This window comes from Aquarana catesbeiana, linkage group LG02 (genome assembly GCF_042186555.1).
Source record: "Aquarana catesbeiana isolate 2022-GZ linkage group LG02, ASM4218655v1, whole genome shotgun sequence".
Taxonomy (NCBI): Eukaryota; Metazoa; Chordata; class Amphibia; order Anura; family Ranidae; genus Aquarana; species Aquarana catesbeiana.
In genome coordinates, this window is record NC_133325.1 from 141,918,911 (window position 1) to 141,934,901 (window position 15,991).

Sequence of the window (15,991 nt, forward strand, 5' to 3'; positions counted from 1 at the left end):
TTTTACCATAATTTTAAGTATGCTCGGCATATTTGCACATTATAGCATATTTACCTTCAAATGCGAACCCCTTCAGCGTATTGATGTTTGGCTTCCCTCTGTGCTGTAACTTCCATCTTCTCCTGGTCCTCTTCCAGGTTCACTCAAAAAAGTACATGAGCTTCTTTTTGGCAGATTCAATAGAAATGCCTGACTTGAGCGTTTTACAAGTGTTTTGTCGCTTTCTGCTCAAACAGCAGTTTTCCACCCCTAATTTCCTCTCCCCCCCTAGTGCTTTCTATTGGATAAACAAAAATGACTAAAGCTGTAAAATGTTTGTAATACGCTTTTAAAACGCTTAAAAAAAAATATTTTAAAAAGCACAAAAAAAACGCCAGTAAATTGCTGTGGTCAGGTGTGAATGGAGCCTTAGGAAACCTAAAAGTGTGCAGTAACTTTTTCTTGCCTTTTAACATCTTAGGTTGTCCATAGATTGACATGTCTTCCCAATAACCCTCCTACAATATTATTATTATTATTATTATCATACAGGATTTACAACTCCTTTGGACGCAGGAGTTTACAACAGTTTACGCAGCGCTTTACAACTTGAGGGTAGACAGTAAAAATACAATACACTTTAATACAGTAGGAATCAGAGGGCCTTGCTCTTAGAGCTTACAATCTAAGAGGGGAGGTCAAGAGATACAAGGGGTAATAACTGTGGGGGATGTGCTGATAGAAAAGATAAATGTACAGTTGTTAAGTGGTGACCAGATAGGCTTCTCTGAAGAGGTGAGTTTTTAGGGATCGTCTGAAAGTGAACAAAGTAGGAGAAAGTCAGACAGATTGGGGTAGAGCAATGTAGGGATTGGCAGTGGGGTATAGCACACACTGAGTGGTTTGTGAGGTGGATGAGCCTGGCAGCAGCGTTCATGATGGACTGAAATGGGGATAGCCTATTTAGAGGTAAGCCAATGAGGAGGAACTTGCAGTAGTCAAGGCGAGAGATGACCAGGAGCTGGATTAGAAGCTTTGTGGTGACATTGGTTATGAAGGGGCGTATCCTGGAGATGCTGCAGTGGATGGCTTTTGTATAGCGCTAGGATGTGGGGCCGAAAGGTTAGTTCGGAGTCCAGGATTACATCTAGGACCTTGGTGTGGGGGGACAAGTTGATAGTTGAGCTTTTGATTTTGACAGAGAAATCAGGGGAAGTGGATCCTGGGGGAGGAAATATCATGAGCTCGGTTTTAGATAAGTTGAGTTTCAGGAAGTGATGTGACATCCAGGCTGATATGTCTGCTAGTAAGTTGGTGATGCGTGAGGAGACAGATGGACAGAGCTGGGGGGGTGGAGAGATAGATTTGGGTGTCATCAGCGTAGAGATGATATTGAAAGCCATGGAAGGCAATCAACTGACCCAGGGAGGTGGTGTAGATTGAGAAAAGGAGAGGTCCAAGAACAGAACCTTGGGGGACCCCCGACGGAGAAAGGAAGAGGAGAGGAGGAAGTAGAGTTGTAAGTGACACTGAAGGAGCCGTGGGATAGGTAGGATGAGAACCAGCGAAGAGTAGAGTCACGGAGACCAAAGGAGTGGAGTTTTTTGAAGAGGAGGGGGTGGTCCACTGTGTCAAAGGCAGCAGAGAGGTCCAGGAGAAGTAGTGCAGAATAGTGTCCACTGGTTTTAGCCGTTAGTAGACATGCCACATTGCTTGCATTATGAAGCTTTGTATGAAAGAGACAACTAACTTCAGAGACAACAGACTAAACCAACAACTAACGGCCACTAAAACATTGCTTATTGCGTGCGTTGTTAAATATTCCTATTGTTTTGTGATACCATTTGTATACAATGATCATTCCAAGATCTATTTTTGGACAAATTAAACGAGTGACTCTGACATACATACACACTTAAACATATTTTGCATCTTTCATAAATCTGTATTCCTTGTTATGTGTAACATGAATGGAATCTATTTTTCACATTCTAATCTAAGCTATGTATTGCATTATTTTCCTTGTAGAATATTTATCTAATCAATAAGTGAGAAAAACTTGAGAAAAATTCTTGGATGATATCCATTTTCTTACCTTGTACCCAAGCCAAGTTTCCTCTAATGTTGAGTTTTAAAAATGGATGTTTACTTAATTGTTTTGCTTAGAGATTTTTCCCAAGAAATTGTGTCATCAAAGCACTAGCCATTATTGCTTTATGAAGCAGAAAAATAGGGAGCAAATGTGTTTGTGCATTCTGGAAGAGAAGGATTTTGTTAAAGGTTAATGGAAGTTGAGCTGCATGACTGCAATTTAGCTCATACAAAATACCTTCTGATAATTTATAAACATAGGATCAGATACTTTTGAACCCAGCATGCATATCCACTTCTCAGATTATTGGGATATTTGAAGTAGATTTTTTTTTATTGTTTGAGACCTGGTTTCCAGTTCAAGAACATATTCTCTTTCTTTGCCTTCAACAACTTCCGTATACAGTGAGTTGTATCCTAAAGGCTAGAGATGCACCAATATATCGGATAAAAATAGGGTTATCAGCGTTTTGCTGATAGAAAAAAAAAAGGTGCAGATACCATTATATACTGTGTCTTATTGACTTCAATACAAAAATGTCCCCTATTGACTTCAATGCAAAATCATGCCCCATTGACTTCAATGCAAAAAACGCCAGCCTCATTAATTAAATTTAAAACATTTTTTTTTTTAAACTGTCCATTTTGGTTTAGGTTTTCGGCCAAGGGCAGCCTGAATTTTCGGTTTCGGTCCAGAATTTGCATTTTGGTGCACCGCTACTGAGAGCATCCATACTCAAAATTCGTCCTATAGTAACTAACAGCATTGGACCTGACCCTACATGGCCTAAAGTTTGTGGAAAACTTATATGAGCTTGTTAGACTTTTCATTACAAAACAGTGGGCATTACAAATCGCCCCCCCCTTCTGTCACCCCCACTTTGCCATAATGGCTTCCACTGTTCTATGAAGGATTTCCACAAGATTTTGGACAGTGTATGGGAAAATTTGTGCCCATTCAGCCCATTTGTCTTGTTTGACAAGAAAGCTTGGCTCTCATTTTATCTTAAGGTTATGTTAGATTAAGGTAAGGGCTCTCTGCAGGCCACTTGAGTTTCTTCACACTAGGCTCATCAAATCATATACCAAACCCCTTTCACCATTCACAGACCAGCCTGTATCCTCCTCGATTCCCTGCAATTGTCCGGGTGCCAAATATCTGGAATCTACTTTTTCTCCACTGCAATTCACCATCCAAATCATCACACCATATTTTTTTCTACCTCCTGCCCACCGTATAGTAAAATGACGGTGGGCGGAATCCCCTCTTGTTCATATGACGTTGCCCCAGTGTCACCGCTCTCGCGAGCTGTGGTGGCATGCAGCGCGGCGAACACGGTCGCACCGTGTTCTCAGTAAAGAGCTGATGATGCATCTCGCCGTGTCCTCGGTAAAGAGCCGATGATGCGGCTCTTTACCCAAGTGATCGGCTGTGTCCAATCACAGCCGATCACATGTAAACATGGAAGTGCCGTTTATCGGCTCTCCTCGCCTCACACTGACAGAGTGTGAGGCAAGGAGAGCCAATCAGCGGCATCTCCTCACAGGGGAGACTGTACAGGTAATACAGGGCACTGATCATCGGTGCAGTCCCAGCAGAGCCCATCAGTCACACCAATCAGTGCCCATCAGTGATGCCAGTCAGTGCTGCCCTTCAGTGCTTGCCCATCAGTGCCACTTATCCGTGCCACCTATCATTGCCCAAAAGTGATACCTATCAGTACCCATCAGTGCCACCTATCAGTGCCCATCAGTGCAACATATTAGTACCTCCTCATAAGTGCCACCTAATCAGTGCCCATAAGTGCCGCCTCATCAGTGCCCATAAGTGCCGCCTCATCAGTGCCCATAAGTGCAGCCTATCAGTGCCCATCAGTGCTGCCTCATCGACGCACATCAGTGAAAGAGAAAAATTACTTATTTACAAGATTTACTGACCGAAACTAAGAGAAACTTTTTTTTGTTTTCAAAATTTTAGGTCTTTTCTCGTTTTTTTAGAAAAAAATAAAAAAACCCAGCAGTGATTAAATACCACCAAAAGAAAGCTCTATTTATGGGAAGAAAATTATATAAAATGTAATTTGGGGACAGTGTTGCATGACTGTGCAATGGTCATTCAAAGTGTGACAGCGCTGAAAGCCGAATATTGGCCTGGGCAGGAAGGGAGTGAATGTGCCTGGTATTGAAGCGGTTAAGGACCTGGCTTTATGCACCTGAATACATTGTAAGCTGTCAACCTACCAAGAGTTGGTAAAAAGTGAATGTTAGTAGATACCAAGTAACCAGGAAATAAAAAATTTGTTTGTTTTTTGTAGAACATGGGTTTATTGAAGTAAGCACAGCTTCACCGTATTCACCCATTTCACGAGGACCTTAACTTTGACTAAACTTTTAACTTTAAGTAAACAATCTATATTCCTTTAGTAAATCAACTACAGTGTATCAAAAAACAGAGCTAGACAAATTAAATTATGACAATTCAAACCAGTACACCAAAATCTGGACCTTGGAAATTTTGGCAAATTTTCCCTAATTTTCAATTTTAATGACAGTCTAGTCTAGCACGAAAAAGACTGTAGGTAGAGTATATGTTCTATCCTTAAAGTACAACTAAAGGCAAAACTTTTTTTAGTTTAGGATAGGGATTAGGGATAAAGTGGAGAGGGATTAGAACACCTGTCAGTTCTTATTGCTGTCTGTGCCCCCGTTATCGTTGAAACTAAAAATCTCCAATTTTCAGTTGTCCCCAGAAGAGTAGTGGAGGGGGAAATCTTCCAATAAGGACACTAGTTCTGGTGACCTGGGGGCCCCCAAAGGATTTCCCTAATTTGAAGGGATTTCCCCTCACTTCCTGTTTTGGTTATGGGACAGGAAGTGAAGGGAAATCTCCTAATGGGACACAGATGGCAAAAAATAAACTGACAGAATCATGATCTTCATTTATCCAAAATGAAAAAAAGGGGGGAAGTGTTAGATGTACTAGCAGAATTAGACACTAACAAAATGAAGCCAAACTCCAGCCTCACTGCAGTTACACAAGCAGTTACAGCAACAGTTTTTTTTTTCTTTTGAAATAAAGGTTTTGCATAAATAAAAAAACTGTCTAAAAAAGAAAACGAATGCAGCCATCACATCTAAGAATTGGAAACTGCAATATAAGAAATGTTTGCTTTTGGGTTTAAGACCACTTTAAAGTATACTTGTGATAAAAGAAACAAAGAAATGGCCTTTGGTGTTGCTGTTAAAAATGAAGGTTTCATGGCTGGCATGTTAAACCTCATGCTAATAAAATGCTGGAGTTGACAGGATCACTTTAATAATGTAAGTGCATTCTTTGTACAAATTATATCATACTAAATGTTGTATTATGTTTCCCAGCTCTCCAAAAAAAAAAAAAAATGATATCCTTTCAATTAGATGACTTGATCACATGTTAGGGCCACACAATTCTGCAATAGGTCACGCACTAAGGCTACTTTCACAATGAGGAGTTTTACAGGCGCTATAGCGCTAAAAATAGCACCTGTAGAGTGCCTGTAAAGCGCTTCTCTTGTCACTTCAATTTGAAGGCTCGAGGGATTTCACACTGGAGTGGTGCGCTGGCAGGGCGTTAAAAAAGTCCTGCAAGCAGCAACTTTGCAGCGCTGTAGGAGCGGTGTATACACCGCTCCTAAAGCGCCGCTGCCCATTGAAATCAATAAGCAGCGCCGCCGATGTGCCTGCAAAGCGCCATGGGAGCGTCGTGGCAGCGGCGCTTTCTGGGCGCTTTTAACCCTTTATTCGGCCGCTAGTGGGGTTAAAATCGCCCCCCCCCCTCTAGCGGCCGAAAAACGTCGATAAAGTGCCGCTAAAACTGCCGGTGCTTTACCGCCGCTGTCCCCGCGCCTCAGTGTGAAAGTGCCCTAATGGTATTAAATCACTGATGTGTCAGAACAGCTCAATGGGGGAAGTTGCTGCACTAACATTGGATCGTTAGTACAGTGTCTCCAACTGGAGCTGACTGTTTTTTTTTGTTCAAGCCGCTGGATTGAACGGAAGAAAACTCATAATGTGTACCAGTCTTAAGAGACACAGTGTTTCACATTGTTTCTCAGTGTGATTTACAGGATAGATCTGTCAATCACACTTTAAATCACTTTATTTTATATGTTTTATGAAGGTTTAGAATTAAATTGTCAGATACTTGTGTACATAAGGTATTGCCATGTAACTTTTTGTTGGCCAAATGAAGTGAAAGCATTTTAAAAATATGTTTCCTTTTTGTGCCAATAAGCTGAAGACTGTGAAGAGGAACATATCCACTTGTATAGATTTAGCTGGAAAAAACAGGATTGCATGTGAACTTGAGTTTCACTGATCTGTAGCGTTCACTTCTTGGCTAAAAGCCTGTACTATATCACCTCTGTTATCAGAGATTTCTATAAGAGCAACACTGGATATTCTTCATGTACAACCTCTGTTGTGCATAGCAAAAGACACTCTATACTATAAATTGAGGTTTGTTAATGGAGAATGTACTATCATATGGATTAAAAATATTAGACGGGTGTTTTGACAGCTCAAAGCTCTGCCAGAGTCTAAACTTTAGTGGGAGTCTTGTTCCTCACATAATCTTGCCCAAACCACTATTCATTCCGGTAAAAGGATGTTTTCAAGTTGTTAAAATGCCTTCTGCCTACATATGATTTATTTGTAATGTTTACATAAGGAAACATACAGTATAAGGATTATGTCACAGCTCTGATTCCTCCTGCTGATGTTAAGTGATTGTAAAGTCTTGTTTTTTTCTTTCTATAAAAATAATAAACATGTTATACTTACCTGCTTTCTGTAGTGGATTTGCACAGAGCAGCCCCGATCCTCCTCTTCTCGGGTCCCTCTTCGCTGCTCCTGGCCCCTCCCTCCTGTTGAGTGCCCCCACAGCAAGCAGCTTGCTATGGGGGCATCCGAGCTGAGTCACAGCTCCCTGTGTCCATACAGACACAGAGCTGCGGCCTGGCCCCACCCCCTCTCTCTCCTGATTGGCTAACTGATTTTGATTGACAACAGTGGGAGCCAATGGCGCCCCTGCTGTGTCTCAGCTGATCAGGAGGGAGAGTCTCATACGACCGAGACACTCGTGGACATTGCTGGACAGAGATGGGGCTGCTGCGCACAGAAGGCTTTCTATCTTAATGCATACACTGCATTAAGATAAAAAACCTTCTGACTTTAGAACTCCTTTAAGCTTAGTGCACACGAGCCGAATGTCGGACGACATGAGCTGATTCAATAAAAAAACCATCCGACATTTGGCCAGTGTGTATGGCAGCCGGTCTACCAGAAGCCAGACATTTGGCCCGCTTCTGTCGGACAAGCATGCTGGAAAACCAGCAGGTGACTGGCTCCCTGGCTGAGAGCGCTGACCGGAGTGTTCTGGTGGGGGGGGCTGTCCCCCTGTCAGAACACAACAGAACAGCAGGGGACATTGGATTGTTAGTACAGCGGCTCCATCGGGCGCTGCCAGTTTTCTTTTCTTCATTCAACCCGCTGGGTTGAATGGAAAAAACTAGTGGTATGTACTAGGAATTACACATCACTACTCCATCCTATGATGGGTGAGGGTCAGAGGGAGAAACCAGTGAGAGCTACGGTAGAACACGGAGACTGAAATTGTCGAAAGTGAATGGAAAGTGTTGGTTTTAGTAGAATTTTTCTTAGCTTCAGAGAAAAGTTTATTAGCCTGGACAGCTGGGAAGGGTGCGTATTTCCTGCCTTCATTTACACGTACTTACATAGTTACATAGTAGGTGAGGTTGAAAAAAGACACAAGTCCATCAAGTCCAACCTATGTGTGTGATTATGTGTCAGTATTACATTGTATATCCCTGTATGTTGCGGTCATTAAGGTGATTATCTAATAGTTTCTTGAAGCTATCAATGCTCCCTGCTGAGGCCACCGCCTGTGGAAGAGAATTCCACATCCTTGCCGCTCTTACAGTAAAGAACCCTCTACGTAGTTTAAGGTTAAACCTCCTTTCTTCTAATTGTAATGAGTGGCCACGGGTCTTATTAAACTCTCTTCTGCGAAAAAGTTTTATCCCTATTGTGGGGTCACCAGTACAGTATTTGTAAATTCAATTCATATCCCCTCTCAAGCGTCTCTTCTCCAGATAGAATAAGTTTACTGCTCGCAACCTTTCCTCATAACTAAGATCCTCCAGACCCTTTATTAGCTTTGTTGCCTTTCTTTGTACTCGTTCCATTTCCAGTACATCCTTCCTGTTGGGTCGATTTTTTTCTTTATTTTGTTTATGAACAAGGTTTTAGCTCATGTAAGTGACTTTATAGGAATTTAAAAAAGAATTTTGCTTCCCCTGCTCATGTCTTTTTTTTTTTCCTCTTACCTTTTTCTTTGGTGTTAGGCCCCTTTCACACTGGGGCGGTGGGGGCGTCGGCGGTACAACAGCGCTATTTTTAGCGCTGCTGTACCGTCGTTCTTGCAGCGGTATTCGTCCGCTAGCGGTGCGGTTTTAACCCCCGCTGGCGGCCGAAAAAGGGTTAAAATCCCTCGTACAGCGCGGCTATAGCCGCGGTATTGCCGCGGTATAGCCGCGCTGTCCCATTTATTTCAATGGGCAGGAGCGGTTTAGGAGCGGTGAATACACTGCTCCTTCACCGCTCCAAAGAAGCGGTTTGCAGGACTTTTTTCACCGTCCTGCCAGCGCACCGCTTCAGTGTGAAAGCCCTCGGGCTTTCACACTGAACAAACAGCGGAGGCTGTTTAGGGGCAGTTTGCGGGCGGTATTTTTAGCGCAATGATGCCTGCAAACCACCCCAATGTGAAAGGGGTCTTATGGAGTATTCACAAACTCACTTGGCCAGCGAAGCCAGCATTATCCTTCTGTGTTCTGCTACAGTGATGTCACATGTTGGGTCTCGCACTGCCATCATTGTTTTGACAGCATCGGAAGCTGGCTGCTTTTTCCCAGTTCAGGCAACCTGGCCCCCTGATGATGCACTGTCCTCCTCCCGCCATGGTAAAAAACCTGTAGCATTCTGGTATATGTGACTTGCGGCTCCCAGGAGCATTCAGAGCAGAGGATTTCTCATTCTTGCCTAGGTAAGAATGGTAGCCAAGAGGGAAATTCTCCTAGACAGTTCTTACTAAAAAAGTATCCCAACTGGAAAATTTCCCCTCTATTCCTGTTCCAGCGAGAAAGAATTAGACCATATATGAGAGCAAGAGTAATAAACCACCAGCTGCACACCAAGCAATTCCATAGATCAAACAGGTAATAGCAGCCTCAGTCTATCTCCGTCCCTGCCACCCCTCCCAACACATTTTGCCTTGCCAACAAGGCTTAGTCATGGACCTCCATGAATAAGCCCCTGAGCAGGGTGAAACACGTCAGGGGGTGTGGCCCCGGCTGAGAGAGACTGAAGCTGCTATTGCCTCTTTGATGTATGGGATTTCTTGGTGTGCAGCTCATTGTTCCTTCTTCTTGCTTTCATACATTGTAAATAGTTTGGACAGACTTCTCACCCAGCCTGCACCCTGATTGGAATCCACCAGACATGGCTTTACAATCTGGTGCTAACCCAAAACTTTTATTTGGTTCACAGTGAATTTTACCTTAGTTCCAGACTCTTTGGCAATGGTCAGTAGGACGGAAAGAGTGAACCTCCCCGTGATAAAAACCAGACAGGTGTTTTAACCCTTCCCCATTCTAGCCAAAACTACAAAATACAAAGGTTTGGCTTTAGATAAGTATCCCACAAATGACCACCTGCAATCATTCTGTCAATCATTACAACTCGTTGGTTAACCTGGTTAGTAAATTGTAACAGTAGTTTGGTTTTAATGTACTTAGCGAGACTCATCTATATCATTTTTGGGGATAAGAAGAATGGATTGTTGCTAAAAGCAACCTCTTAGCTTGTAGCTCTCAAGGCCTAAACTACTCTAGATTATATGACATCTGGAATGTGACTGATTGCTATGGACAGCACAAATACCTCCAGAAATAAATAGGGCCTCTAGTCCATTGACCTTTACAATTGAGTTGTTTATATCAGAGGACAGTTGTTTCTACAGAATGTAGCTTCCATGAGAAGGACAAGATTGTTCACAGAGAAGTCGATTCATGGTTTATTTTTTCAACGATTATGTCCCTGCATGACTACTTTAAACACATAAACATGTAAAGTGCCTCTAATTGGCACTAAATTGTATGATAAATGGCAGAGATATAAGTAGCTTTAGATTTTTTTTTTCTATTTTTATACAGAGTTCAGTAAAGCATGGCATTCATGTACAATGATGATCATTATCTGAAGGAACAGTTTATCAACTGTGTGCTGGCCATGAACAGATTTTTTTTGGGCCTAATGTATTAAAAACGTTAGCATCTCCCACGCTAGTAATACAGAGAAAAGACTATCTGAGCTTAAACTTGATCATGAATGGCCTGATCCATGAATTGAGTTTTGTTTGGCTCCTTGTGAACTGGATGAAATTCGAGCAATGGTTGGCCATGTTGGCATCTTCCCACCCTACATCCTTCGAACTGAAAATCAAAGGATCCTGGTGGAAAATTGTTGGCCGAACAGCAACGGCATACAATCAGATGCAGTCCTGGTTCGAGTATTCTGACAGCCCGAGGAGAGATTCATCCATCTACCCTGTTTATTGAGGATGAGAGAATCAAGTGAGTTTTCAGCCTGTGGGGCAGAATGAGAGAAATCTTACAGTGTTTGGCCAGCTTAAGAAATGTGGACAGACAGATATATCGCCAAATATGTGTGATTGGGTTGTTTACCCTGGGAATGGTATCTAAGCAGATAATGAGTAGTTTGCATAAATCCCACCTTTTTTGGGATCAACTGCAATTTAAAGTTTCTGTAGATTCAGGTTTTTAATAATTAATTTATTTTTCTATTGGCTGAACTTGATGGACACAGGTTTTTTTTTTTTACCCAAACTTTATAACATTCCCCATGTTAACACCTGTAAGGTAAAGTGTGGGGATCAGATGCTAAAGACAAGTGTTTCTGAGCCAAATAAATCTACTGAAAAATCTTTCAGCTTATTGGAAGTTTTGTTTAGTGTCTTAAATCACTAGAATCACTAATGAAGGGCAGTTGTCTAATTCACTGAGCTAAGCAAACTTTAGAATCACGCTGACCATGTAATTTGCAGGCTGAGTTGAGTCGGAAAACATTTTACATTCTGATTGTAGAATCGCTGTAAATTTCTTAAATTATCCAAAACTATTCAATGTTTGGGCCTACCTATACCATGCATTTAATTTGTATCTAATCAGCCAGGCCCTTTCACAACATAGTTGTTGATGGATCTAAACAAGATTCATCTGGATTAAAATGTGTCAGATCTACCAACAACTATAGCATAAAACCCTGTACACAAGGGCTGATTATCATTCGTCCCATGTGTATGGCAGTCGGCCCATGGGTCGAAGGAGCATGAATGAAAAAGGTCTGCCGATCAGCACTCTCAGCCAATGGCTGAGAGTAGTGACCTGTGTGTTCTGGTGGGGGGGCAGGGGTCATCTCTCGGGGCGTCCCCCTGTCAGAACACAATAGTGCGGGAAGATCGCTATACTAACATCGAATTGTTAGTACAGCAACCTCCCAAGCTCTTCAGTTTTTTTTACCATTCAGCCCACGGGTTGATTAAAAAAAAAAACTTATAGTGTGTAGAGTACTAGGCTTTAGTACAGGTTCATACCAGTGCAGCTTCAGAGTCACGTGACTTTGAAGCCGACATCCCAGCGCGACTTCATCCCGGCTTGCATAGGACTGCTTTAACAGAAGTCAATGCAAGTCGTGTTGAAGTCGCCCCAAAGTAGTGCAGGAATCATTTCCTAGATCAGAGCGACTTGAGTCACATTGATTAGAACAGTTCCATTGTCGTTAATGGGGCACGTCTTGTCATGCGTCAAGGTCGCGGCAGTGTGAACTGGGGCTAAGGGTCGTCCAAACTGGATGCAAATTGATTGGTTTTTTAGGTAGGTCATCAGATGGCATAATTTATAAATCTGAGGTTGAATGTGAAGAGATTGTAAAAGCAGATTACAAAGGGTATTGTCTGAAAAAAGAAAACCTGAAATCTGAATACTTTGTAACAAACAGATTAAGGCGCCTTTTACACAAGAGATCAGTTCAGGCCGACTGTTCATTTTTCAGCCTGAACCGATCAGACACTCCATTTTCCTTTATGGAACACCAGATCTTCTAGATTGTAAGCTCTAATGAGCAGGGCCCTCTGTTCCCCCCTGTATTGAATTGTATTGTAACTGTACTGTCTTCCCCGATGTTGTAAAGCGCTGCACAAACTGTTGGCGTTTTATAAATCCTGTATAATAATAATAATAATGTAAACAGACTTGTGTCTGGAAAAAAAGGAAGGGATCAATTCCCATTCCAACTGGCCAGATCAGATTAGAGGGCAGCCAGGTGTAAACAGACAGCCAGTCTGTTTACATCCAGCTGCCCAAAGAGCAGAGTGGGCTGTGTCCGTGTCCACTCTGCATAAGCAGAGCGGGCACAGACCTGTCGTCAGCCCACTCCTCTCAGCTGATAGATCTCCTGCTGAGCAAAAATGGATCCGGAGGCAATAATGCATTACTTTCCCTTTGCTTTGAAAAGGACTTAAATTTAATAGATATATGGAAACAGAAGCAAAGCAAAGTAAGATCTCTTTTCCACATTAGTCAATCAAATTTAAATTTTTACCTTCTAACTTGCCCTTGAAAATTACAACTGGAATCGGAAGGGTTACTGTCGGCAACCTAGACACACTTTTCTACAGTTTTAACCAATCAGTCTTATCAGGAGTTTGTGTTGTATTAAAGCAATGATAATACTGTGTATAGGAATAAAACCCTCAGTTTTAAAATGGCCGTTCAGCTTTGCGAGCTGAATGAGAAAAATCTCTCCCTGCTTAACAGTGTGGATGGACTAATCTGCAACACCGGCTATTGTATTCTGACAGCTGGCACACAGCTGTGAGAATACCTGAACACTGACTGCATCTGATTGGATAGAAGAATTTTTCACCCAGATCATTTGACAAAAGTTGATTAAAAAAAAATAACTTGTGTCAAGCTGGGGCCACCAATAGAATTTATTTCAGACAGTTCAGCAGGAATTGGCCAAATTTTTATCTGCTTATGGCCAGCTATAAATAACAAGAGTAGCGTGCACAGTGCAGTTACTCATAGCTGGATCATCATTCAATGATCACTCCTCTAAAGTAAAGTCTGATTGCTTTAGGCTAATGTACTTTTACGTGTCATTGTTCCTCTTTGCAGTTCCTAAAATGATCAAGTTTTAGTTAGTGATTTGTATAGAATAATAACGTGATGTCCTGTGACTATATTTTTGATAGAATGCTTTCAAGCCTCCACTCTGGTCACAAATCGAGACAAATTAACCCCTGCCTTGTTACTACAAGGAGCGGCAGTGCAGAGGTTAAGTTGTAAGCTTAATATAAGGTGGGGAGGAAATGTGAGCTTTGTCTTTCAGGAAAGGCTAGTTCCCCCCATCATGTCCTCCCCCCCCCCCCCCCCCCCAACATCACATCCTCTGTCCGCCCTGATCAGCCACCACTCCCTGCGCAGCCCCCCAGCCTGGTTACACACAGCTAATACAGCGTGCAGCCTGGGAAGCTGCAACTCAGGGCTTCTCCAAGTAACCATGAAGCCTAGGAGGACTTTTCAGGATGTGCTGAGAGGGCTGAGCAGGAGTTTCAACTGTGCCACGGTATGGAGATGGGGGCTGCTGTTCTTTATATACACATTGCAAGGATGTGGTGTAATCTAAGATTGTGTGACCTGTGTGAGTGTGTAACAGTGTTGAGGAACGTGGAAAGCTGCGTGAAGGTGTGTAGTCAACAATACATCAATGTGTTACCCAGGAGGGATCCTGTAGAGCGTTGGTGGTCCTCCTACTTCTGCGGGTTCCAATGGGATGCTCAGTGTGCAAAGTGAAGGAAGTATCTGTGAATGACAGGACAGTACCTTATAGTAATTCTTCTCTTGGAGGAAGCTGAGTTTAAGAATAACTTGTATCAGCAGGAGGGTTCTGAGAAGTATGTATCTCTATGACAAGAGCCTAAATTATTCTAGATTGTAAGCTCTAACGAGCAGGGCCCTCTTTTTCCTCCTGTATTGTATTGTAACTGTACTGTATGCCCTAACGTTGTAAAGTGTTGCGCAAACTGTTGGTGCTATATAAATCCTGTATAATAATAATATAATAATAAAAACTGGGGGTAAGAAAACAGTTACCCTTAGCAAGAAGTTTGGTTTAATCTTTCGCCCTCTACGTTGAAGTGGAAAATTAGATATATAAATGGTTCCTATGGCAAACAGATTTTTTTGTGCTCCAGTTTTCATAAAATCAACCAGCCAATAATGTAGTATTGTGATAAGAATTACTAGTTGTTTTCCATTGTAGACTGGAATGATGTCAATGCTGTTTTTTTTTAAAAAAAAGAGGTGTCCATAACAGCTAATCAGATTCCATATGTCATTTTCTTATTACAGCTTAGAAAAAAACACTGATCTACTCAACTAGTCTATTTTGTTTTAAAACCAGTCACACATGATCAATGGGAATGTTGAGTCTTCTGAGTCACGAGTTTACTACAGAGAAGCCTCTATGACATTCAGATAGGCATGATGTGTCATATGACATTCCCTACATGTCACAGTCCTTTGACTGATCCATAGCAGTAGCCAAGGGTTTGCACAGTAGAGATACCATGTCTGGCCACTTGTGTGGTTCCAGTGTTCCTGTGTCATAAAGTCTTTCTCCATTCCTGTGATGTCCCTTCTTCTTTTCTACAGCAATAACCTTCCTTCTGCGTACAGGTGTAATATTTGGGGTCCACATAGGAACGGAAATCGTTCCCAGATGTTGGTGGAGCCTCACTTATTTCTCCTACACCATATCTATGTCTACATTTTCTGCTTGACATTGTAAAGTGAGCATGGGTCAGCTGCCTGGCTCTGCACCTGCTATGGAAGCATGTTATGTCTATTTTGACATTACATTAAAGCTGAGCTCCAGGCTCCTTCAGAAAAAAAATAAAAGTTAGCAGCTACAAATATTGTAGCTGCTGACTTTTAATATTAGGACACTTACCTGTCCATAAATCCAGCGGTGTCTTCACCCGAGTCGATTTTTCAGTCAGCTCTCAGGTGCTGCCTAGGGTTGCCACCTCATCCCTTTAAAATCAAACACATTAATTACAAAGGTTCTGGGGCAAATTTAATGCATGTAAGGTACTAAGTTAATTTCATTACCACAGTAATCAGCCACAGAACCTGTGTAATTGATATGTGTTCGGTTTTAAAGGGATGAGGTGGCAACCGCCGCCTCCATCTTGGCTGAGGGAAACCGGCAGTGACCTTGTGGCTTCACAGTCGGTTTCCTACTGCGCATAGGCAAAGCATGCTATGCTTTGTGAATGGCCTGGCAGCAGAAAAAGGAGGAGGGGGGCCTGAACTTCCAGCTGACTTTGCCGCAACAAAGTCAGCCAGAAGTGGGAGCGGGTACCTGTCAAAACCAGGTACCCACTCCCCCCCAAAAGGTGCTAAATGTGGCAGTGGGGGGGGGGCAAACAAACTGAGCTCCGCTTTAAAGATAGTGGTTTACCTTCACTCTACCTGGCTGTCTATTAGAGGACACCATCTGTGGTGAAAGTCTAGCTTTCTGCTTGATCTAATCATTTTAAGTTGTATCCCTAGAAGATCAGACAAAAAATACCGCTTTTGAAGCGATCATACAATAATCTGATTGTTAGTACGCAACTTTCGAGAGCCGCTCACGACAGTTCATCTGAAATTATCCGAAGGGACAAACACAAACATTTTTCTCATACGATACCAGAATGACCAATTTTCTTTTAATC

At 42.3% G+C, this 15,991-nt stretch overlaps 1 protein-coding gene across 3 annotated transcripts in view; it reads left to right on the forward strand.

Annotated features, from left to right (window-relative positions):
- Positions 1-15,991, forward strand: part of TNS2 (tensin 2) — a 271,078-nt gene that overhangs the window by 87,661 nt on the left and 167,426 nt on the right. Inside the window, exon 1 of one of the 3 annotated variants that reach the window (XM_073613553.1) lies at positions 13,689-13,836. The exons of the other annotated variants lie outside the window; for them this stretch is intronic. Within the exon in view, the coding sequence (XP_073469654.1) occupies positions 13,771-13,836 (66 nt within the window). The 5' untranslated portion in view covers positions 13,689-13,770. Of the gene's footprint in view, positions 1-13,688; positions 13,837-15,991 lie in introns of those variants that run through there. 3 annotated transcript variants of the gene reach the window in all.